This window comes from Venturia canescens, unplaced genomic scaffold (assembly GCF_019457755.1).
Source record: "Venturia canescens isolate UGA unplaced genomic scaffold, ASM1945775v1 PGA_scaffold_16__1_contigs__length_574578, whole genome shotgun sequence".
NCBI classification, from domain to species: Eukaryota; Metazoa; Arthropoda; class Insecta; order Hymenoptera; family Ichneumonidae; genus Venturia; species Venturia canescens.
This window is the reverse complement of record NW_025108585.1, coordinates 417,867-444,009: the sequence shown is the minus strand read 5'-3', so window position 1 is coordinate 444,009 and position 26,143 is coordinate 417,867. Positions and strand designations below refer to the sequence as shown.

Here is a 26,143-nt window from a genome sequence, read left to right as displayed (position 1 = left end):
CCAGGTACGAAGTACCGCCGATTACTCGACTTTAATTTTATTCACTCTCTACGATGGTAACGCCAACAGATCACGATACTCAGAGTGCGCGAGGGACACGAGTGACCGAGGACGGTCCGGCTACTCAGCTCAAACTGAGATACAGAAGGTAGAGGGGGGAATCCTTGGGGAAAAGTAGCAATCAGGAACGCAAAATAACATAATCGACACAAGATAGTAATTTGGCAAAATATTCACAATTTATTCAACTCCGTGACGACGCGTAAAGGTACAAGAAAGACATTAATGGGGATCGACGCAAACATTCGAGAACAAAATAATAAGATACGAGATTCGGTGAATTTTTAAGGATCGGTCACGATTTCAAACGATATAATACAAGTGACGGGTAGAATCTGGATAATGAAAATAATAGAACTGATCTGTCGCTTCGCATATTCGCACGCCTCACATTCGTTATTCGACACCCACGAATTGAGTGTCTCAGGTAAACGCAGGTAACACGTAACCAGCCGCGAGGGCCGTAGGTAAAGCGCAGGTAAAGTTCATCAGCCGCGAAGGCTGGAGGTACGATTAATCAGCCACGAGGGCTGTAGGTAAAAGGTAACCGGTAACAAGTACCGTAGGTAATGCGCAGGTAAAGTTCATCAGCCGCGAGGGCTGGAGGTACGATTAATCAGTCGCAAGGACTGTAGGTAAAGTTAATCAGTCGCGAGGACTGTAGGTACAATTAACCAGTCGCGAGGACTGTAGGTAAAATTCATCAGTCGCGAAGACTGGAGGTAAAATTAATCAGTCACGAAGACTGTAGGTAACGCGTAGGTACGAGGTCAACGGCGGCAAAGGCCGAAGGTAAAGTACTAGTGTGAGAAAATGCGAGCGACAAGGTAATGACGGACTGATAAATAATTTAAGTAATAGTTAACGTAATAAAAGAATAAGGTATCGGAAAACGGTAATACGTCGCACGTCGGTTAAACTACGAGAGAACAATAATACGCGATACAGAAGAAAGGAATGAAATATAAAAATAAACGCGAACGCAACTAACCGCCGTATAGTCCGTAGCGCGACAACAAGTACGAGAGAGAAAGCACGAAAACATCGCGCGACCGGGCGCGCTCGCTAGAGCCCTCGGCGCGTGCAAGGAGAGAGAGACAGAGGTACTCGAAAGATATTGCGCGTTATATTCAGCGCCTTCACAAAACGAAAACTCAAAGGATATAATTCTAATAACGACAATTTTACGGAATTGAATGCACGAAATTATTGAACCAACTTGAAGGAATCGATTTGCCTAGTTGAGCGTTACTTTATCAAAATTCGAGACCCGGGAAGTATCGGCCGCAATCTCGCACGATACTTCGACTCGTAAGTCTCTCGAAACGCCATATAAATCTGAACTAAAACTCGGAACTAGATTCCGAAAAAGAAAACATGAAAAAGCTCAACCAGACAAATGACTCGGGGAGATAAAGAACGGACTTACCGAGGGATCCAACTCGCCGCACAAAGGAAAGGCTTGGTGGTGTTCGCCGGAACGCAGACTCGTCAGTACGGTGCTCGGAATTAGACTAATTGTGCGTGCGAGCGGTCCTCGGTGTTCGGCGCTCTCCCCACCACTCGGACCCAGCACCGCAGCGCTCACACGCCGGGCGCGAACTAGCGTTCGTCCTCCCGGCTCGCGTATTCGCGGTAAATTCAAAAGTGAAGCGCGTACGGAAATTACTTTCCGCACCGCTTTTACGCTATTCTTAATTGCACGATGTTCCTCGCTGCTCTCGCCTCTTCCGCCCACGTGAAACGCTCCTCCCGACTAAATGGCTGTGATCCGAGTGCCTTTCCTCTTGGGGATCCGGCGGGCATCTCTGAAAAGGCAGAGGGGAGGCCTCCCTCATGACTCCAGACGTCATGAAGTCACGGTGGGCCCACGACGATAAGCCACCAGGCAATTGCAGCACCTCTCCTCCAGGAAACTCCCCCGAACCCCACCGACCGAGGCGCCGTATTGCACGGACCGTGGCACCCGAATTCACAGCTGTGCGGACGGTGCAACTCTCGGTTGCTACGGCGGGAGAGGCACGGGCGGCGTTCAACGGATGGCCTATGCCAGCGTGTCCTCTCAGCCGTCCGCAGGTCGAGAGTGATGTTCGAAGCTCGAAGACGAGGTGAGAAGAGTGCTCCCCGCGGGCGAGATCGGGTTGAACAGCGAGGTAGTGCGGGAGGTATAAATTAGCGATGCGCTCGGTCCAGCGTGGCGGAGGCAGCGCCAAACCTCGGAAACTACAGTAGATTTCTGAAATATTGTAATCAAGGTAACTCACGAAAACTGAACTCTTTCTCTCTCTTCCCAACACGGGCCGGGAATAGGTAAAACAAAAGGTAATTGTCGCGCAACAGATTATAGGCGCGAATTCTTAAACTAAAGCTTAACATTACGTAGCGGTGAGTCTCGTTCCGAACATCGCCCGACGAGTCGCAGTGGCGTCAAAATGGGCCGCAAACCCGGTCCACTGGTCGACACGGTTCGTACGAGTGGCGGGGCAAAATGTCACGTCACAAACCTCCACCCCAGAATTTGCTTGTCTCGGTGATGGGTGACACTCGACGATGTCGGCGATGGGTGGTGGGCGATGTTGTGCCTCCTTCGGGTGACTTCTCTCGGTGCTCACTCGCACGAACGTGTCTCCCGGCTTCCCGAATGGCCAAGTGCGTTTGATCTGAAACAAAGTTGGCTCCCTCGGCTCGTCCTCCACGGAGCCCAGATTTTACCAGTCCTCCACGCCTTACGCGTGCTCCATCTCCACATTAATTTGGTTCAATACGACAGAGAAAAAAAAAAAAAAGAAGGAACTCAATACGTTCTCGGACTCCAGCAGAAGGCTGCACCGCGAAGCAACACGCACTCCACACGAAGTGTCGCGGACGACTCCACGAAGACAGGCGAAGGTGAAATTGGGGTGTGACATGCAATAATAAAACGAGATTTAACAGGAATTACGTAGTCTTTAATAGGTTTACTCTAGCATAGCGGAACAATGGTCATACCCTGTCTTTGAGGTAAGTTTACTTAAGGCTAATAATTATAAATGGAAAGATTAACAAAGTGAAAGGTAACGCTCTTGCGACAGGAATCCTTCCTGCGAAAGGTACTCGGTTCAGATGCTCGGCTATCTTGCCGAAACTCACTCAGAGAACGAGGAGAGAAAAGAGAAAAAAAAAAAGAACAAAAAAAAGAAAGACAAAGGACAAAAAAAAACAAAGAGACAGAACCAAGGGAAACCAATGGGGATAGCCCTCCATTGCCTGGCCTTTGGGCCCATAAACGCTTGGGCGTTCTGAACCGATTCCTCCGAGCAAAACTAAAACACAAACCAAAAGAAGTTCACCGGGGAGGGAGCAACCCGAAAATCGGTTGACTTAAGATTAAAGGTGACGGATTCTTAACTAGGACAGCTAGGTACTAGCCGCGGTGAAGCATTAGGCCATCCACGCAGGTGTTAGGTAAACAGGGGGGTGGAAGGTAGGTGGAGTCTGATCCGCGGCGAGCAGGTACGGTGATCCCGCGGGACCCGTTATCGGCGGTTCCAGTTCCAGGGTTCTTCCTTTTCGTAAGCGGAGCCGTGCTTCGGGCAGGTCCGAACCGTGACATCCAGCTCCCCGCATCGGAAACAAAACTGGCGTGGCGGCTGGGTGCAGGTTTGTCGTCGGTGAGAGGCGCTCCCGCAGTTGAAGCACCGGCCATATCGAGAAGTGGACTCTTGCCGCCCTGATGGTTTCGGCGGGACCTCTGGAGCTTTCGTGGTCGCCGTGGTAGCGGGTGGGGCGGGGTTGTTCGGGGCCACTCCCCTACCTCTGGGGGCCCTGGGTCCTGCGGATCGATTCGCCGTCCGGTATTCTCCTCCGTGCGGTTTCGTGGGGGCTGGTGGTTGCGCCGAGGATGTGCCCCTCCCGTAGGTGCGTTGTTCACGGGGTCGCTCTCTTTGTCGGCCTGCCTCTGAAGCTGGGGCTGTGCCTTCTCCCTCGGGTTCTTGTGGCGTTGACAGCTGGCGCTCCAAGGTATCTCGCGGCCCGTCGACGGGTAAGGTTTGGCTGCTCACGTCGCGTGCCGTCGGCGGGTTGGTCTGGCTGCTCGTATCGCCAGCGGTCGGTGGTTCGGTTTGGCTGGCGACTTCCCGTACTGCCGAGTGGGTAGTCTGGGAGGAGGCGTCTCGAGTCGGGGGGAACGCCTTGATCGTCGCCGAGGACCCCATGGACCGCGGGTGCTGGAGCCCCTCCGCAATCGGGCAATACCCGGAGCGGCGGTGCGTTAGCGCTCGTATCAAGCCGATTAGAGCGTCGAGGAACCCTGGGCGCACGAATTCTCCTGCTGCCAGCAGGGGTGCGTACGGGCGGATGTTGTCGAACACCGGATTGTCGTCCACTCCGAAGGGTTCCTGCCGATCCAGAGCTTCCAACAACTCCTCTAGAATCTCCATTGGCGCTGGGGAACGCGGCGGTGGTGGTTGAGTGCGACGTGGGTTCGATCTTGGCTCGTTGGGGGAGGGGTCCCGCGAAGGCGAATATCTCGTCTCGGATGGAACCCGCCGGGGAGAGCGAGGTGATCGATCCCGGGACTCGGCCGAGGTTGGTTGAGGTGATCGCCGGTGTGCCGTCGAAGATCGTCTCCGCTGAGGAGGTGTTCTTCTCTCGTCGGGGTCTCGGAGTAACTCGTCTTCGGTCTCGCTTCCCGGGTCTATCTCGGGCAGCGAGGGGAACGAGTCGTCGCTATCCCCTTCTGACGATGAGGAAATTTCCATTTTGATAATGGGTGGAGGGGGTGCGCTCATGTCGTGGCGTGAGTGGTACGTACCGAGAGTATCTCCGGGGGGACTTGACGACGGGGTCCCGACGGGGAACGCGATGGAGGCCGAGTCGCAGGTAATAAGGTACAGTCCGTAGATACAGCTGAGGTAGCGGTGGTGCCCGGTGGGAGGTAACGATGATGGTAAGCAGGTACGGGTCCAAGGTAATGTCGGGGTAATCGTTGAGCGAGGCGAGGTACAAGGTACTAGGTACTAATGGCAGGTATTTAGGTACGAAGCGTCGGAGGTACATGCGAAGCTGTGGAACGTAAAGCACACCAGAAAGAACATTTAAGCACAGAGCAAACAAGCGGGCAGGGTGGCGACAAAGGTAGGTCCGGGAGTGTGAAGAAGGAAGCGAAGTGAGGACGCAAAAGGTTGGGGTGTGTCAATGCTATTGAGACACTGGCTCGGTCAATTCACGTAGGGCTTGAGGTCCTGCACGTGAATTTTCCCACTCCAGGTCCCTTCCAAATTCGACAGTTCCATGACCACCGGAGAAATTTTCCTCCGAATGATAAAGGGGCCATGGAATTTGGTGGCTAGTTTAGCGGCCACGTGTTGAGTCGCCGATGACAAGACATGTTGCTTTTTTAACACTAAGTCGTCTACCCGATAATCGCGGTCGCGGTGTTTGCGATTGTAATAAAGAGCTTGTCGTTCCTGAGCCTCGGTAATCGCGATTCGGGCGAGTCGGCGCACGGTTTCCAATTGTTTCATGCGTTCGACCCAGGATTGAGGTGTGTGAGATTCGGTCCCCGGCCCTTCCGGGAGTAGACGATGCGGGGGCTTCGGTTCGCGCCCGTAATTCAGGTAGGCCGGGCTCGCCTGAATGGACGTATGATAAGCGGTATTATACGCGAAACGGAGGGCAGGTAAGTGTACGTCCCACTCGCGATGGTCCGGACCGAGGTATGAAACTATCATACTCTTGATGACTCTATTAACCCGTTCGACGGGATTTGCCTGGGGGTGATACGGGGCGATAGTCTGGTGTCGGACGCCTAGCCGTTCGGTCAGCGCTCGGATATCGCGGTTGACGAATTCGGTTCCGTTATCTGTGAGGAAAATGCGAGGGTGACCCCAGCGGCACGCGATTTCGTTTTCGACAGCCTCCGCGATTTTCTTACCGGTAGCTTTCCGGAGGGGGACTATTTCGATCCATTTCGTGAACAAATCCTGGAGAACGAGGACGTAGGTAAACCCGCTTTTACTGGTAGGTAAGGGGCCCATGACATCTCCGGCAACTATATCCCACGGTTGCTCTAGAATTCGTTTTCCCATAAGACCGACGGGAGTGGCTTGCTCTACCTTACACCGCTGGCACACGGCGCACCTACGAACGTACTTGACAACATCACGGAACATATTCGGCCAGTAATACCGAAGACTGAGGCGGTGGAATGTCTTTTCAACGCCCAGGTGACCGGCTTGCGGAACATCGTGGGAGTTGAACAACGCTTGTTGCCGACGTTCGAACGGTAATACGAGTTTCCACGCCTCCAAGTCAACGACCTCGAGGGCTGGAAATCGTGGGGGACGATGGTGGTAAAGGCGATCGTCCTCGCAACGCCAATCAGGATATTGGTCCGGCGCTCTGCGGACGGCGCGGAATTTGCGGTTGTACCACCGGTCTTGACTTTCGGGGGGAGGTAGGAGCAGGGCACACGAATCCTCGGGGATGCGGGAAAGGGCGTCAGGCACATGATGCAACGCACCTTTCCGATGAATAATCTGGTAGTTATACTCCTGGAGCTCCAGGGCCCAGCGTCCTAAACGACCGGAGGGATTTTTGAGATTATGCAACCACCGTAGGCTGGAGTGGTCGGTTATCACGGTGAAATAATAACCTTCCAGGTAGCAGCGGAATTTCCGTACCGCCCAAATAACGGCGAGGCATTCTTGTTCGGTGGTCGTATAATTCCTTTCGGCGGCGATCAGCGCGCGACTCGCATAGGCGATTACGTGCTCCACGCCGTCGACGGTCTGTGTTAAGACGGCGCCCAAGCCTACGCTACTGGCGTCGGTTTGCAGAACGAAAGGTAACTCAAAATCGGGGCAACTTAAGGTAGGTGAGGTAGATAGACGCTCGCGAATCTCTCGGAAGGCTTCGCGCTGAGGGGCTTCCCAGGACCAGATGGCTGTCTTCTTCAATAGGGAAGTGAGCGGGTTGGCTAGCGTCGCGAAAGCCGGGATGAATCGACGATACCACGATGCCATGCCGAGAAAACGACGAAGTTGTTTGATATTTCGCGGCGCCGGATAATTGACTACGGGCGCGACTCTCTCCGGGTCGATTTGTAGACCGTCGCGATTCACTAAGAAGCCAAGGTATTTCACTTCCGACCGACAGAACTCACTTTTATCGGGGTTGATGGTTAAACCCGCGTTTCGAATTTTGGTCAACACGCGGCGTAGCCATTCTAGGTGTTCTTCGAATGTGGCAGTTACGATAATTATGTCATCGAGATACACATAAACGTGGGGTTGCATTTCAGGACCGATAAGGCGATCGAGCAACCGTTGGAATGTGGCCGGCGCGTTGGTTAATCCAAACGGCATGCGACGAAATTGGAACAAACCCATTCCCGGGACGGTAAAAGCTGTGATTTCGCGACTTTTCTCTGCTAGCGGGATTTGAAAATACGCCTGGCTGAGGTCGAGGGTGGTAATATAATTTGCTTGCCGCAGCCGATCTAAAATGCTATTCATCAAGGGTATCGGGTACGCGTCCTTTTTAGTCACTTCGTTGACCTTTCGAAAGTCAAGACAGAATCGCAACTTCCCGTTGGGCTTTTTGACCATGACTATGGGGCTAGACCAATCACTGACGGACGGTTCTATAATTTCGTCCGCGAGCATCTCTCGAACCGCCTCGTGAATCGCCTTCTCGATGGCTGGTGAGACGGCGTAGTAACGCTGTTTGATCGCGGTATGCCCTCCCACGTCAATGTGGTGTTCTGTCAGAGAAGTGCAGCCTGGTTTTTCGGGAGGTTTCGGTATTTCCTGGCTCACGAGAGTTTTTAGGGTAGTGTCTTGGTCGGGTGTGAGAATCTGTAGCCCGCCGCAAAGGTAATGGACTGTAGATGGGCTCATCTGGGCTTCGAAGGAATGTACGCGTTGAGGTTCGAGCCAACTGAACCATTTTCCGCTCGCGAAGTCGACAACCCAGTGGCCCGCTCGCATGAAGTCGAGGCCCAAGATACAAGGTAACACCAAGGCAGGTAACAGGTACGCGGTCAAACGGAAAGGACGACCGTTTAGGTAAATGACGGGGTTGACGACCTCACTCGCGATGGCTTTTTGACCGCCAGCCATCTCCACGCCGCGAGGGCGGCAGCGCTCCCTCGGGATGCCCAGGTTGTCGACCCATTGGATCGCGAGGGGGCCGAAAAACGTGCGACTTGAACCGGAATCGAATAGTGCTCTCACCGGGTGGCCTTGGAGAGTGAACGTCACGAAAAACGCGGTGGGGCTTTCTTCCGTTTGGACGGTACCGCACCGGATAGTTTCGGCGTCCCGTGGCGAGGTATTAGGTAAAACGGGAGGCAACGCGTCCTTCGAATGCGAGGAGGTACGGGGTAATTCGCGAGGTAGCGCGTCATTCGAATGCGAGGAGGTACGAGGTAAGTCGCGAGACGCGGCAGGTAATTCGCGAGACGCAGCAGGTAATTCGCGAGGTGGCTCGTCATCCGAATGCAAGAAGGTACAAGGTAATTCGCGAGACGCAGCAGGTGTTTCGCGAGGTAAACTGACGATTTCGGCGGGTTCCACTAAAATATGTCCCGGACCCGCCTTCAGCGGTTTCCCGCACACGAGCATTCGGTTGATTTTTGGCCTCGGCGCCCGCAGCGGTAACAAAATACGACTCGAGCTTCTCCGCATGCATTAAACCGGTGTCCGGGTTTTCCGCAATTCCAGCAAGTAGGTGGTCGCGGTTGGGCTGCGGCGTTGCTCGGGGCAGGGTTGTTTCCGCCAGGAGAAGGCATCGCATCGAGGAACGGGTTTAATGAACGTAGTGGTTCCGCGGTAGCGTTGAGTTTCGGCGCGGTTCCGGTAGTCGCGTTGGATACTGTCTTACGTCGTCTTCGGGGAGGATTCGGGGCTTGTTGCGCGGCGTTTACGCTCTCGAGAACTGGGGTCGAGTCCGAGTCGTTTGACTCGTTCGATTCGGGGGGCCTTTCGGCAGACGTTTCGTTCCTGCCGTCTAGCTCTGGCCACGTTTCTACCGCCGCGAATAATTTGCGGCCGGGGTTGTTAGGGAAGGTTTTAGAGCCGCGATAGGCCAGTTCCGGACACAGAGACTGGTTCGGAGCTGGTGGGGCGCGATAGGTGCGCGAGACGGCAAAACTTTTCTCTACCCGGACGGCGATATGCTCGAACGAATCGAAGTCAAATAAATCGTCCCGGTGGATAGCGATATGAAGTCGCGGGATCAAGTTACGGTGCGCGTACTGGACCTGCTCTGACTCGCTCCAGGGAGGTTGGAGACGATTAAATAATCCCCGAAGGCATGTTAGGTAGTCCGCGACTGGCTCGTCTAATCCTTGGGTCCTACGCATAATTTCTTCCCGAAGCGCATATTGGTAGTCGGGGTCCCCGAAACGCAAACGACAAGCGGACGCGAATTCCGCCCAGGTATTCCAGCGATCGTGGTCGTTTCGGAACCACTGAAGGGCGACCCCATTTAGGAAGAAGGGAATGCAGCGGATTAAATCGGTGTCTGATACCGGTACGAGGGCGCGGCCCTCCGAGATACGCGTGAGAAAAGTGTCGACATCTTCCCCCCGTTTCCCAGAGAAAGAGATGTTCCATTTTCTCATCAGGTGTAATACCGCGGACGGAGAGATCGGTGCACGCGAGTGAGAATACTCCGTAGTTACACGCGGAGGCGGCTCATATACTGACCTGGGTTCGTTAACCGTTGGGGTGGCATAATGGTGAGGAGGTCCTCGTCCGCCTTGGAAATGTTCACTGGTACCCGTTAGTGGATCGTGACCGGGGTGGATTCCGGGCTGGTTCGGGCCTCTAGAGCGATCGGTGCGTGGGCGGGCGCCCGTTGGCCTGGGCGGCGTATTCGTGGGAAGTCCCGTCCACGGTTGATGGTTTAGGGGGCCGGGACCGAGATTCGGGCCGTGGTGGAGTACCCTCGACCAGATCTCCGGGTGGCCGGGTTGTTCCGGCCCGCGTGGAGGTTCGAACGGTCCGCCACTCGCTCCCATGGCCGTCATGACCGGCCCTTGGAAACTGCCCGTGATTCGGGTGGTGTCCCCGGGCCAGGCATAGGACAAGCTCGATCCGTCCTCGGGTGGCAAGGTATGCCCCATACCGGAGTCATATCCAGCCGCGCCGCAGACGGGCGGGGCGTCACGTACACGCGGGTCGACCTCGAATGCCCCCTTTTCGCCCCCCTCAGCGCCCACTGGCGGAGGAGACGAAGTACGTTGCGGGCCCTCACCGAATTTCGGTGAACCGTCCCGGTTCCCTTCTGGCATGATGGCACGCAACCGGGTGTACGCGGTACGAAACGGCTAAGCGCGAGTCGGAACGACGCAGCGATTTTCGACGCGGATCGGTTCCGGGTCGGATACGAAGGAAACTGAGCTGTGCGAGCTCGCGAAACCTCCAGGTAATCAAGTCACAAAACGAAAGGTATTTCCGACACAGATAACGGAACCAATAGATCTCCCGAGATACACCGCGTCGCGAGTTCGCGAACTCGAGTTTGCGCCGCAGGATCGACCGATTAGATGAGGCAAATAACGGAAGAGCAAGGTAAGAGTTTGACTTCGAAAGGTAATAGGCGCGGGGTTGAATCCGAAGGTAACTCGAATTTGGACGAATCCAGATTCGGCAGGTAATAGGTAAGGATTCAACTCCGCGAGGTAACTGGTAAGAATTTGAATCCGATGAACAGGTAAGGATTCAAATTCCTAAGGTAATATATACGAAATCAAACTCGTCGCGTTGGAGAAAACCGAAGCAACAGCAAATTAAAGACGAATTAGTGGCGGCGGAAAGCGACGCGTAATTCGTCAGGTACAAGGTAAACAGATCTTATAGATGCTGGGGCTTGCTCGAATTCCCGGTACTTCCGCCAAACGCCAAACCAACAGACTCGTGAAAGGGAGTCACGGCTCAACTCGGACGGCAATGCGCGGTACGTTAGAGCCAAGGTAAATTAAATGTCCCGAAATAAATACCGGAGCGCGAAAAATAAGTCGATTATTCGAAAGGCGGCTAATAATACGAGTACACGGGTTAACGATCGGGATCGATTAGCGATTGAACCGTTCACTGACGCGGATACTCGAAGAATGGCGCTTGTCGGCTGAGTCGACTAGGTGGCTCCCCCCTCGCTCGGTGTCGGTGATAAGTGGGGGGTAATCCGTGAACCGTCCGATTTCCCAAAAAAATTATTTTTCGCAATTCGAAGCGGTCGACGTAAATACTGGATTAACGTTTTTGCGAGAAATGACGGATTATCGCGATAATATCCCGTTACTGACACAGCTCACGCGTGGATGATTTTGAGTCCTCTAAACGGGACAATAGAGGCACTGTTTACATGGTTGGGCGGGGCTAACTGCCGATCTCGTACGTTCAGGCGGCACGAGTTCTTGGTATCGGGCTTATGCCCTCGTTCGCGATGCGAATGTTGACTTTCAGGGGGGCTAACTGCCAACAACGTAGGCTTCTACACTACGCACTAGAAACGTTGGTCTTATGCCCTCTTACGCGAGGCGACAGTACGGGGCAACCGGTCGAGTCAAATTCAAAACAATTCGACCAAGCCAATATGTTCACCGATGACACAAGGGATTAGGAGAGGTAAATGATGTAGCACACAAGCACAAGAAATAAGCAGAATTTCTTACAACTAAGAAACACGATATTTAAACATAGCACAGGTTAAGCGGCACAATAGAGGTACTGAGGCAGAAGCGTTGAGAGAACAAAAAATGTAAATAAGGCGAGAAGTTAATACGGCTGGTAGCGTACCAGGTAAACACAAAGTGCGTACAAAAGAAATCGAGATAATATTTCGTCGGAAAAATATATCGTAGTTACCCGAGAGGTAAAAGGGAAAACAAATTTTATTTGGTCACACCACAATAATAACGCCTCTGTTCTCGGGAGTGTCCGCTAAACACAATAATACGAAATATTCCGAGAAGTCAGAATAAGAAACAAAAGATCAAAATATCTCAAGATCTCCCAGCACGTCGAGGTCTCTATATCGCAAAAAAAATGTTTCCAAACGCAACGCCAAAATAGATCGACATTTCTCGACGCGGGCTAAACGGATCCACGGCGTAATGGTTACCGAAAATATATCGCAGCGAAAAACGCGAAACACGAAATACGGAATCAAAATTCAACATTACAACATTCTGGATCCTAATAAATTACTACTTTTCGGGCCCCACGTTGGGCGCCATTTGTAACGCAATTTTCCCCGCGAGGGTACGATTGGTCCCTTCTCGGCTCACCCGTCTCGTCGGCTCGCACGACTCTCCGGCCACGAGAGTGAATTGGGCGCCAGGTACGAAGTACCGCCGATTACTCGACTTTAATTTTATTCACTCTCTACGATGGTAACGCCAACAGATCACGATACTCAGAGTGCGCGAGGGACACGAGTGACCGAGGACGGTCCGGCTACTCAGCTCAAACTGAGATACAGAAGGTAGAGGGGGGAATCCTTGGGGAAAAGTAGCAATCAGGAACGCAAAATAACATAATCGACACAAGATAGTAATTTGGCAAAATATTCACAATTTATTCAACTCCGTGACGACGCGTAAAGGTACAAGAAAGACATTAATGGGGATCGACGCAAACATTCGAGAACAAAATAATAAGATACGAGATTCGGTGAATTTTTAAGGATCGGTCACGATTTCAAACGATATAATACAAGTGACGGGTAGAATCTGGATAATGAAAATAATAGAACTGATCTGTCGCTTCGCATATTCGCACGCCTCACATTCGTTATTCGACACCCACGAATTGAGTGTCTCAGGTAAACGCAGGTAACACGTAACCAGCCGCGAGGGCCGTAGGTAAAGCGCAGGTAAAGTTCATCAGCCGCGAAGGCTGGAGGTACGATTAATCAGCCACGAGGGCTGTAGGTAAAAGGTAACCGGTAACAAGTACCGTAGGTAATGCGCAGGTAAAGTTCATCAGCCGCGAGGGCTGGAGGTACGATTAATCAGTCGCAAGGACTGTAGGTAAAGTTAATCAGTCGCGAGGACTGTAGGTACAATTAACCAGTCGCGAGGACTGTAGGTAAAATTCATCAGTCGCGAAGACTGGAGGTAAAATTAATCAGTCACGAAGACTGTAGGTAACGCGTAGGTACGAGGTCAACGGCGGCAAAGGCCGAAGGTAAAGTACTAGTGTGAGAAAATGCGAGCGACAAGGTAATGACGGACTGATAAATAATTTAAGTAATAGTTAACGTAATAAAAGAATAAGGTATCGGAAAACGGTAATACGTCGCACGTCGGTTAAACTACGAGAGAACAATAATACGCGATACAGAAGAAAGGAATGAAATATAAAAATAAACGCGAACGCAACTAACCGCCGTATAGTCCGTAGCGCGACAACAAGTACGAGAGAGAAAGCACGAAAACATCGCGCGACCGGGCGCGCTCGCTAGAGCCCTCGGCGCGTGCAAGGAGAGAGAGACAGAGGTACTCGAAAGATATTGCGCGTTATATTCAGCGCCTTCACAAAACGAAAACTCAAAGGATATAATTCTAATAACGACAATTTTACGGAATTGAATGCACGAAATTATTGAACCAACTTGAAGGAATCGATTTGCCTAGTTGAGCGTTACTTTATCAAAATTCGAGACCCGGGAAGTATCGGCCGCAATCTCGCACGATACTTCGACTCGTAAGTCTCTCGAAACGCCATATAAATCTGAACTAAAACTCGGAACTAGATTCCGAAAAAGAAAACATGAAAAAGCTCAACCAGACAAATGACTCGGGGAGATAAAGAACGGACTTACCGAGGGATCCAACTCGCCGCACAAAGGAAAGGCTTGGTGGTGTTCGCCGGAACGCAGACTCGTCAGTACGGTGCTCGGAATTAGACTAATTGTGCGTGCGAGCGGTCCTCGGTGTTCGGCGCTCTCCCCACCACTCGGACCCAGCACCGCAGCGCTCACACGCCGGGCGCGAACTAGCGTTCGTCCTCCCGGCTCGCGTATTCGCGGTAAATTCAAAAGTGAAGCGCGTACGGAAATTACTTTCCGCACCGCTTTTACGCTATTCTTAATTGCACGATGTTCCTCGCTGCTCTCGCCTCTTCCGCCCACGTGAAACGCTCCTCCCGACTAAATGGCTGTGATCCGAGTGCCTTTCCTCTTGGGGATCCGGCGGGCATCTCTGAAAAGGCAGAGGGGAGGCCTCCCTCATGACTCCAGACGTCATGAAGTCACGGTGGGCCCACGACGATAAGCCACCAGGCAATTGCAGCACCTCTCCTCCAGGAAACTCCCCCGAACCCCACCGACCGAGGCGCCGTATTGCACGGACCGTGGCACCCGAATTCACAGCTGTGCGGACGGTGCAACTCTCGGTTGCTACGGCGGGAGAGGCACGGGCGGCGTTCAACGGATGGCCTATGCCAGCGTGTCCTCTCAGCCGTCCGCAGGTCGAGAGTGATGTTCGAAGCTCGAAGACGAGGTGAGAAGAGTGCTCCCCGCGGGCGAGATCGGGTTGAACAGCGAGGTAGTGCGGGAGGTATAAATTAGCGATGCGCTCGGTCCAGCGTGGCGGAGGCAGCGCCAAACCTCGGAAACTACAGTAGATTTCTGAAATATTGTAATCAAGGTAACTCACGAAAACTGAACTCTTTCTCTCTCTTCCCAACACGGGCCGGGAATAGGTAAAACAAAAGGTAATTGTCGCGCAACAGATTATAGGCGCGAATTCTTAAACTAAAGCTTAACATTACGTAGCGGTGAGTCTCGTTCCGAACATCGCCCGACGAGTCGCAGTGGCGTCAAAATGGGCCGCAAACCCGGTCCACTGGTCGACACGGTTCGTACGAGTGGCGGGGCAAAATGTCACGTCACAATACCTATTAACTATATCTATCCCTAACACCGAAAGTTTTTCTCTCAATAGTCGTTTCCCCCTCTGAATCGCACGAGCCAATGGCGATCGGCGTTAGAGAGGACAAGAATTGACATGCACATGCGCCTTAACGCTTCATGTTGCACTTACTTCACAGGCTTCCGTAAACGTTCACCAGTGTAGCCTCCAATCCTCGGGGGCCTATAAAAGTTTAAAATGAAAAAAAAAATTGTCCAAATTTGTTTCAGTTTTTATTCCTATTTATATTTCTCTCACCTCTGAAGAGTAGCGAAGCGTAGCGTGGCCGAACGATGAAAATACAATAGTTACGTTCGAGAACGCTACTGTACAGATGGCGCCACTATACTTTTGCCGGAACGACGCGCTCCGAAGCTTCGAGAATGCGCCACTCTTGGGCTGGCTGGCCTGACCGGGCAGTCTGAGCACAGGACTGGAAGAGAGCGGACGCGTAATCTTCCGAATAGTGCAACATTAAATAAAATATTTCGAGGACGCGTGCAGTTTTGGAGTACAATCCCATCGGTCTCTGATAGCTTCGTGGTCTCGGTACGTCTGAGCGTAAAAAGACTAGATCACGACGAGATCCTACATTTTCCCTGTGCCAGTATAAAATCCAAAAGAATCGCTTGTTACTTTTTAAGCGAACGTCTGATTGAAAAAGAGTTTTTGGTTTTTGTTTGTTACAGAAAATGGGGAAACCACTCGTCTTCGTGACTGGAAATATAAAGAAACTAGAAGAGGTCGTATCAATATTGGGGAAGAATTTTCCCCGTGAGATCATAAACAAAGACATTGATCTAGCGGAATATCAAGGGGATGCGGATGATATAAGCATAGCAAAATGTCGTGCAGCGTATGAAATCGTAAAAGGTCCGGTGATCATCGAGGATACGTGCTTATGTTTCGACGCGATGAACGGTCTACCGGGTCCTTACATTAAATGGTTCTCGGACAAGCTAGGACCCGATGGACTGCACAAAATGCTAGATGGTTGGAAGGATAAAGGTGCTGAAGCAATATGCACGTTTGCTTACACGAACGGAGACTCGGACGGATCTGTCATCCTTTTCAAAGGTCGTACAAGAGGAACAATCGTCAGTCCAAAAGGTCCCCGGGACTTCGGTTGGGATCCCATTTTTCTTCCAGACGGTTACGACCAAACTTATGCAGAATTACCGAAATCGGTAAAAAATGAAATCTCACACAGACACCGAGCATTAGAAAAATTGAAGAATTATTTTAACGGCAAAGAAACTCTCGTACATTGCAATTAATTTTTTACATATTATATGTTAAACAAATGTACCATCATTAAAATTTCATTTTCAAACACGATCATTATTTTAACGGCTTATTTATTCAATCCCTCGAACCTCTCTCTTTCTCACTCTTTTTCGCTGTCTCTCTCCATCTCTCTCCATCTTTCCATTTCTCTATGTATCAATTCGCTCTATTTCGTTATTCCTCTATATATCTATCTATCTTTCTAAATTTCTATCTTTTTCTATCCCACTCTAACTATCTCTTTCTAACTTCGCTTTGTTATCTCTCTTCGTCACTTCATTTCTCTTTTTCCATCTTTGCATTTCCCTTTCTCTCTATCTTTTTCTGTCACCTTACCACTACCTACCATCTCTCACCGTCTCTCTCGCTCACCGTCTCTCTCTCTCTCACCGTCTCTCTCTCTCTCTCTCTCTCTCTCTCTCTCTCTCTCTCTCTCTCTCTCTCTCTCTCTCTCTCTCTCTCTCTCTCTCTCCCTCTCTCTCTCTTTCACTGTCTGTCTGTCTCCCTCTCTCTCTTTCTTTCCATCTCTCTCTATCTTTCGATTTTTGTATCTCTTAATTCGTTCTATTTTGTTATCCCTCTAACTCCCGATATCTATCTATCTTTCTATCTCTCTATTTCTATCTATCCCTCTCTCACTATATTTTTCTTACTTCGCTTCTATATCTATCTTTGTCTCTTTATTAATCACTCTATCTCTGCGTCTCCCGTTCTCTCTATCTTTATACCTATTAACTATATCTATCCCTAACACCGAAAGTTTTTCTCTCAATAGTCGTTTCCCCCTCTGAATCGCACGAGCCAATGGCGATCGGCGTTAGAGAGGACAAGAATTGACATGCACATGCGCCTTAACGCTTCATGTTGCACTTACTTCACACGCTTCCGTAAACGTTCACCAGTGTAGCCTCCAATCCTCGGGGGCCTATAAAAGTTTAAAATGAAAAAAAAAATTGTGCAAATTTGTTTCAGTTTTTATTCCTATTTATATTTCTCTCACCTCTGAAGAGTAGCGAAGCGTAGCGTGGCCGAACGATGAAAATACAATAGTTACGTTCGAGAACGCTACTGTACAGATGGCGCCACTATACTTTTGCCGGAACGACGCGCTCCGAAGCTTCGAGAATGCGCCACTCTTGGGCTGGCTGGCCTGACCGGGCAGTCTGAGCACAGGACTGGAAGAGAGCGGACGCGTAATCTTCCGAATAGTGCAACATTAAATAAAATATTTCGAGGACGCGTGCAGTTTTGGAGTACAATCCCATCGGTCTCTGATAGCTTCGTGGTCTCGGTACGTCTGAGCGTAAAAAGACTAGATCACGACGAGATCCTACATTTTCCCTGTGCCAGTATAAAATCCAAAAGAATCGCTTGTTACTTTTTAAGCGAACGTCTGATTAAAAAAGAGTTTTTGGTTTTTGTTTGTTACAGAAAATGGGGAAACCACTCGTCTTCGTGACTGGAAATATAAAGAAACTAGAAGAGGTCGTATCAATATTGGGGAAGAATTTTCCCCGTGAGATCATAAACAAAGACATTGATCTAGCGGAATATCAAGGGGATGCGGATGATATAAGCATAGCAAAATGTCGTGCAGCGTATGAAATCGTAAAAGGTCCGGTGATCATCGAGGATACGTGCTTATGTTTCGACGCGATGAACGGTCTACCGGGTCCTTACATTAAATGGTTCTCGGACAAGCTAGGACCCGATGGACTGCACAAAATGCTAGATGGTTGGAAGGATAAAGGTGCTGAAGCAATATGCACGTTTGCTTACACGAACGGAGACTCGGACGGATCTGTCATCCTTTTCAAAGGTCGTACAAGAGGAACAATCGTCAGTCCAAAAGGTCCCCGGGACTTCGGTTGGGATCCCATTTTTCTTCCAGACGGTTACGACCAAACTTATGCAGAATTACCGAAATCGGTAAAAAATGAAATCTCACACAGACACCGAGCATTAGAAAAATTGAAGGATTATTTTAACGGCAAAGAAACTCTCGTACATTGCAATTAATTTTTTACATATTATATGTTAAACAAATGTACCATCATTAAAATTTCATTTTCAAACACGATCATTATTTTAACGGCTTATTTATTCAATCCCTCGAACCTCTCTCTTTCTCACTCTTTTTCGCTGTCTCTCTCCATCTCTCTCCATCTTTCCATTTCTCTATGTATCAATTCGCTCTATTTCGTTATTCCTCTATATATCTATCTATCTTTCTAAATTTCTATCTTTTTCTATCCCACTCTAACTATCTCTTTCTAACTTCGCTTTGTTATCTCTCTTCGTCACTTCATTTCTCTTTTTCCATCTTTGCATTTCCCTTTCTCTCTATCTTTTTCTGTCACCTTACCACTACCTACCATCTCTCACCGTCTCTCTCGCTCACCGTCTCTCTCTCTCTCACCGTCTCTCTCTCTCTCTCTCTGTCCCTCTCTCTCTCTTTCTCTCTCTCTTTCTCTCTCTCTCTCGCCGTCTCTCTATCTTTCTCTTTCTCTCCCTCTCTCTCTCTTTCACTGTCTGTCTGTCTCCCTCTCTCTCTCTCTTTCTTTCCATCTCTCTCTATCTTTCGATTTTTGTATCTCTTAATTCGTTCTATTTTGTTATCCCTCTAACTCCCGATATCTATCTATCTTTCTATCTCTCTATTTCTTTCTATCCCTCTCTCACTATCTTTTTCTTACTTCGCTTCTATATCTATCTTTGTCTCTTTATTAATCACTCTATCTCTGGGTCTCCCGTTCTCTCTATCTTTATACCTATTAACTATATCTATCCCTAACACCGAAAGTTTTTCTCTCAATAGTCGTTTCCCCCTCTGAATCGCACGAGCCAATGGCGATCGGCGTTAGAGAGGACAAGAATTGACATGCACATGCGCCTTAACGCTTCATGTTGCATTTACTTCACACGCTTCCGTAAACGTTCACCAGTGTAGCCTCCAATCCTCGGGGGCCTATAAAAGTTTAAAATGAAAAAAAAAATTGTGCAAATTTGTTTCAGTTTTTATTCCTATTTATATTTCTCTCACCTCTGAAGAGTAGCGAAGCGTAGCGTGGCCGAACGATGAAAATACAATAGTTACGTTCGAGAACGCTACTGTACAGATGGCGCCACTATACTTTTGCCGGAACGACGCGCTCCGAAGCTTCGAGAATGCGCCACTCTTGGGCTGGCTGGCCTGACCGGGCAGTCTGAGCACAGGACTGGAAGAGAGCGGACGCGTAATCTTCCGAATAGTGCAACATTAAATAAAATATTTCGAGGACGCGTGCAGTTTTGGAGTACAATCCCATCGGTCTCTGATAGCTTCGTGGTCTCGGTACGTCTGAGCGTAAAAAGACTAGATCACGACGAGATCCTACATTTTCCCTGTGCCAGTATAAAATCCAAAAGAATCGCTTGTTACTTTTTAAGCGAACGTCTGATTGAAAAAGAGTTTTTGGTTTTTGTTTGTTACAGAAAATGGGGAAACCACTCGTCTTCGTGACTGGAAATATAAAGAAACTAGAAGAGGTCGTATCAATATTGGGGAAGAATTTTCCCCGTGAGATCATAAACAAAGACATTGATCTAGCGGAATATCAAGGGGATGCGGATGATATAAGCATAGCAAAATGTCGTGCAGCGTATGAAATCGTAAAAGGTCCGGTGATCATCGAGGATACGTGCTTATGTTTCGACGCGATGAACGGTCTACCGGGTCCTTACATTAAATGGTTCTCGGACAAGCTAGGACCCGATGGACTGCACAAAATGCTAGATGGTTGGAAGGATAAAGGTGCTGAAGCAATATGCACGTTTGCTTACACGAACGGAGACTCGGACGGATCTGTCATCCTTTTCAAAGGTCGTACAAGAGGAACAATCGTCAGTCCAAAAGGTCCCCGGGACTTCGGTTGGGATCCCATTTTTCTTCCAGACGGTTACGACCAAACTTATGCAGAATTACCGAAATCGGTAAAAAATGAAATCTCACACAGACACCGAGCATTAGAAAAATTGAAGAATTATTTTAACGGCAAAGAAACTCTCGTACATTGCAATTAATTTTTTACATATTATATGTTAAACAAATGTACCATCATTAAAATTTCATTTTCAAACACGATCATTATTTTAACGGCTTATTTATTCAATCCCTCGAACCTCTCTCTTTCTCACTCTTTTTCGCTGTCTCTCTCCATCTCTCTCCATCTTTCCATTTCTCTATGTATCAATTCGCTCTATTTCGTTATTCCTCTATATATCTATCTATCTTTCTAAATTTCTATCTTTTTCTATCCCACTCTAACTATCTCTTTCTAACTTCGCTTTGTTATCTCTCTTCGTCACTTCATTTCTCTTTTTCCATCTTTGCATTTCCCTTTCTCTCTATCTTTTTCTGTCACCTTACCACTACCTACCATCTCTCACCGTCTCTCTCGCTCACCGTCTCTCTCTCTCTCACCGTCTCTCTCTCTCTCTCTCTCTCTCTCTCTCTCTCTCTCTCTCTCTCTCTCTCTCCCTCTCTCTCTCTTTCACTGTCTGTCTGTCTCCCTCTCTCTCTTTCTTTCCATCTCTCTCTATCTTTCGATTTTTGTATCTCTTAATTCGTTCTATTTTGTTATCCCTCTAACTCCCGATATCTATCTATCTTTCTATCTCTCTATTTCTATCTATCCCTCTCTCACTATATTTTTCTTACTTCGCTTCTATATCTATCTTTGTCTCTTTATTAATCACTCTATCTCTGCGTCTCCCGTTCTCTCTATCTTTATACCTATTAACTATATCTATCCCTAACACCGAAAGTTTTTCTCTCAATAGTCGTTTCCCCCTCTGAATCGCACGAGCCAATGGCGATCGGCGTTAGAGAGGACAAGAATTGACATGCACATGCGCCTTAACGCTTCATGTTGCACTTACTTCACACGCTTCCGTAAACGTTCACCAGTGTAGCCTCCAATCCTCGGGGGCCTATAAAAGTTTAAAATGAAAAAAAAAATTGTGCAAATTTGTTTCAGTTTTTATTCCTATTTATATTTCTCTCACCTCTGAAGAGTAGCGAAGCGTAGCGTGGCCGAACGATGAAAATACAATAGTTACGTTCGAGAACGCTACTGTACAGATGGCGCCACTATACTTTTGCCGGAACGACGCGCTCCGAAGCTTCGAGAATGCGCCACTCTTGGGCTGGCTGGCCTGACCGGGCAGTCTGAGCACAGGACTGGAAGAGAGCGGACGCGTAATCGTCCGAATAGTGCAACATTAAATAAAATATTTCGAGGACGCGTGCAGTTTTGGAGTACAATCCCATCGGTCTCTGATAGCTTCGTGGTCTCGGTACGTCTGAGCGTAAAAAGACTAGATCACGACGAGATCCTACATTTTCCCTGTGCCAGTATAAAATCCAAAAGAATCGCTTGTTACTTTTTAAGCGAACGTCTGATTGAAAAAGAGTTTTTGGTTTTTGTTTGTTACAGAAAATGGGGAAACCACTCGTCTTCGTGACTGGAAATATAAAGAAACTAGAAGAGGTCGTATCAATATTGGGGAAGAATTTTCCCCGTGAGATCATAAACAAAGACATTGATCTAGCGGAATATCAAGGGGATGCGGATGATATAAGCATAGCAAAATGTCGTGCAGCGTATGAAATCGTAAAAGGTCCGGTGATCATCGAGGATACGTGCTTATGTTTCGACGCGATGAACGGTCTACCGGGTCCTTACATTAAATGGTTCTCGGACAAGCTAGGACCCGATGGACTGCACAAAATGCTAGATGGTTGGAAGGATAAAGGTGCTGAAGCAATATGCACGTTTGCTTACACGAACGGAGACTCGGACGGATCTGTCATCCTTTTCAAAGGTCGTACAAGAGGAACAATCGTCAGTCCAAAAGGTCCCCGGGACTTCGGTTGGGATCCCATTTTTCTTCCAGACGGTTACGACCAAACTTATGCAGAATTACCGAAATCGGTAAAAAATGAAATCTCACACAGACACCGAGCATTAGAAAAATTGAAGGATTATTTTAACGGCAAAGAAACTCTCGTACATTGCAATTAATTTTTTACATATTATATGTTAAACAAATGTACCATCATTAAAATTTCATTTTCAAACACGATCATTATTTTAACGGCTTATTTATTCAATCCCTCGAACCTCTCTCTTTCTCACTCTTTTTCGCTGTCTCTCTCCATCTCTCTCCATCTTTCCATTTCTCTATGTATCAATTCGCTCTATTTCGTTATTCCTCTATATATCTATCTATCTTTCTAAATTTCTATCTTTTTCTATCCCACTCTAACTATCTCTTTCTAACTTCGCTTTGTTATCTCTCTTCGTCACTTCATTTCTCTTTTTCCATCTTTGCATTTCCCTTTCTCTCTATCTTTTTCTGTCACCTTACCACTACCTACCATCTCTCACCGTCTCTCTCGCTCACCGTCTCTCTCTCTCTCACCGTCTCTCTCTCTCTCACCGTCTCTCTCTCTCTCTCTCTCTCTGTCCCTCTCTCTCTCTTTCTCTCTCTCTTTCTCTCTCTCTCTCGCCGTCTCTCTATCTTTCTCTTTCTCTCCCTCTCTCTCTCTTTCACTGTCTGTCTGTCTCCCTCTCTCTCTCTCTTTCTTTCCATCTCTCTCTATCTTTCGATTTTTGTATCTCTTAATTCGTTCTATTTTGTTATCCCTCTAACTCCCGATATCTATCTATCTTTCTATCTCTCTATTTCTTTCTATCCCTCTCTCACTATCTTTTTCTTACTTCGCTTCTATATCTATCTTTGTCTCTTTATTAATCACTCTATCTCTGCGTCTCCCGTTCTCTCTATCTTTATACCTATTAACTATATCTATCCCTAACACCGAAAGTTTTTCTCTCAATAGTCGTTTCCCCCTCTGAATCGCACGAGCCAATGGCGATCGGCGTTAGAGAGGACAAGAATTGACATGCACATGCGCCTTAACGCTTCATGTTGCATTTACTTCACACGCTTCCGTAAACGTTCACCAGTGTAGCCTCCAATCCTCGGGGGCCTATAAAAGTTTAAAATGAAAAAAAAAAAATTGTGCAAATTTGTTTCAGTTTTTATTTCTATTTATATTTCTCTCACCTCTGAAGAGTAGCGAAGCGTAGCGTGGCCGAACGATGAAAATACAATAGTTACGTTCGAGAACGCTACTGTACAGATGGCGCCACTATACTTTTGCCGGAACGACGCGCTCCGAAGCTTCGAGAATGCGCCACTCTTGGGCTGGCTGGCCTGACCGGGCAGTCTGAGCACAGGACTGGAAGAGAGCGGACGCGTAATCTTCCGAATAGTGCAACATTAAATAAAATATTTCGAGGACGCGTGCAGTTTTGGAGTACAATCCCATCGGTCTCTGATAGCTTCGTGGTCTCGGTACGTCTGAGCGTAAAAAGACTAGATCACGACGAGATCCTACATTTTCCCTGTGCCAGTATAAAATCCAAAAGAATCGCTTGTTACTTTTTAAGCGAACGTCTGATTGAAAAAGAGTTTTTGGTTTTTGTTTGTTACAGAAAATGGGGAAACCACTCGTCTTCGTGACTGGAAATATAAAGAAACTAGAAGAGGTCGTATCAATATTGGGGAAGAATTTTCCCCGTGAGATCATAAACAAAGACATTGATCTAGCGGAATATCAAGGGGATGCGGATGATATAAGCATAGCAAAATGTCGTGCAGCGTATGAAATCGTAAAAGGTCCGGTGATCATCGAGGATACGTGCTTATGTTTCGACGCGATGAACGGTCTACCGGGTCCTTACATTAAATGGTTCTCGGACAAGCTAGGACCCGATGGACTGCACAAAATGCTAGATGGTTGGAAGGATAAAGGTGCTGAAGCAATATGCACGTTTGCTTACACGAACGGAGACTCGGACGGATCTGTCATCCTTTTCAAAGGTCGTACAAGAGGAACAATCGTCAGTCCAAAAGGTCCCCGGGACTTCGGTTGGGATCCCATTTTTCTTCCAGACGGTTACGACCAAACTTATGCAGAATTACCGAAATCGGTAAAAAATGAAATCTCACACAGACACCGAGCATTAGAAAAATTGAAGAATTATTTTAACGGCAAAGAAACTCTCGTACATTGCAATTAATTTTTTACATATTATATGTTAAACAAATGTACCATCATTAAAATTTCATTTTCAAACACGATCATTATTTTAACGGCTTATTTATTCAATCCCTCGAACCTCTCTCTTTCTCACTCTTTTTCGCTGTCTCTCTCCATCTCTCTCCATCTTTCCATTTCTCTATGTATCAATTCGCTCTATTTCGTTATTCCTCTATATATCTATCTATCTTTCTAAATTTCTATCTTTTTCTATCCCACTCTAACTATCTCTTTCTAACTTCGCTTTGTTATCTCTCTTCGTCACTTCATTTCTCTTTTTCCATCTTTGCATTTCCCTTTCTCTCTATCTTTTTCTGTCACCTTACCACTACCTACCATCTCTCACCGTCTCTCTCGCTCACCGTCTCTCTCTCTCTCACCGTCTCTCTCTCTCTCTCTCTCTCTCTCTCTCTCTCTCTCTCTCTCTCTCTCCCTCTCTCTCTCTTTCACTGTCTGTCTGTCTCCCTCTCTCTCTTTCTTTCCATCTCTCTCTATCTTTCGATTTTTGTATCTCTTAATTCGTTCTATTTTGTTATCCCTCTAACTCCCGATATCTATCTATCTTTCTATCTCTCTATTTCTATCTATCCCTCTCTCACTATATTTTTCTTACTTCGCTTCTATATCTATCTTTGTCTCTTTATTAATCACTCTATCTCTGCGTCTCCCGTTCTCTCTATCTTTATACCTATTAACTATATCTATCCCTAACACCGAAAGTTTTTCTCTCAATAGTCGTTTCCCCCTCTGAATCGCACGAGCCAATGGCGATCGGCGTTAGAGAGGACAAGAATTGACATGCACATGCGCCTTAACGCTTCATGTTGCACTTACTTCACACGCTTCCGTAAACGTTCACCAGTGTAGCCTCCAATCCTCGGGGGCCTATAAAAGTTTAAAATGAAAAAAAAAATTGTGCAAATTTGTTTCAGTTTTTATTCCTATTTATATTTCTCTCACCTCTGAAGAGTAGCGAAGCGTAGCGTGGCCGAACGATGAAAATACAATAGTTACGTTCGAGAACGCTACTGTACAGATGGCGCCACTATACTTTTGCCGGAACGACGCGCTCCGAAGCTTCGAGAATGCGCCACTCTTGGGCTGGCTGGCCTGACCGGGCAGTCTGAGCACAGGACTGGAAGAGAGCGGACGCGTAATCGTCCGAATAGTGCAACATTAAATAAAATATTTCGAGGACGCGTGCAGTTTTGGAGTACAATCCCATCGGTCTCTGATAGCTTCGTGGTCTCGGTACGTCTGAGCGTAAAAAGACTAGATCACGACGAGATCCTACATTTTCCCTGTGCCAGTATAAAATCCAAAAGAATCGCTTGTTACTTTTTAAGCGAACGTCTGATTGAAAAAGAGTTTTTGGTTTTTGTTTGTTACAGAAAATGGGGAAACCACTCGTCTTCGTGACTGGAAATATAAAGAAACTAGAAGAGGTCGTATCAATATTGGGGAAGAATTTTCCCCGTGAGATCATAAACAAAGACATTGATCTAGCGGAATATCAAGGGGATGCGGATGATATAAGCATAGCAAAATGTCGTGCAGCGTATGAAATCGTAAAAGGTCCGGTGATCATCGAGGATACGTGCTTATGTTTCGACGCGATGAACGGTCTACCGGGTCCTTACATTAAATGGTTCTCGGACAAGCTAGGACCCGATGGACTGCACAAAATGCTAGATGGTTGGAAGGATAAAGGTGCTGAAGCAATATGCACGTTTGCTTAC

At 48.1% G+C, this 26,143-nt stretch overlaps 1 protein-coding gene across 1 annotated transcript; it reads right to left on the bottom strand.

Moving 5' to 3' along the window:
* Positions 1 to 3,575: 3,575 nt before the first annotated feature.
* Positions 3,576 to 4,829, bottom strand: LOC122418640 (MADS-box MEF2 type transcription factor MIG1-like). Its single transcript, XM_043432903.1, has one exon. It carries the CDS (start codon positions 4,827 to 4,829, stop codon positions 3,576 to 3,578), a length of 1,254 nt encoding a protein of 417 aa, XP_043288838.1.
* Between the last annotated feature and the right edge of the window lie 21,314 nt (positions 4,830 to 26,143).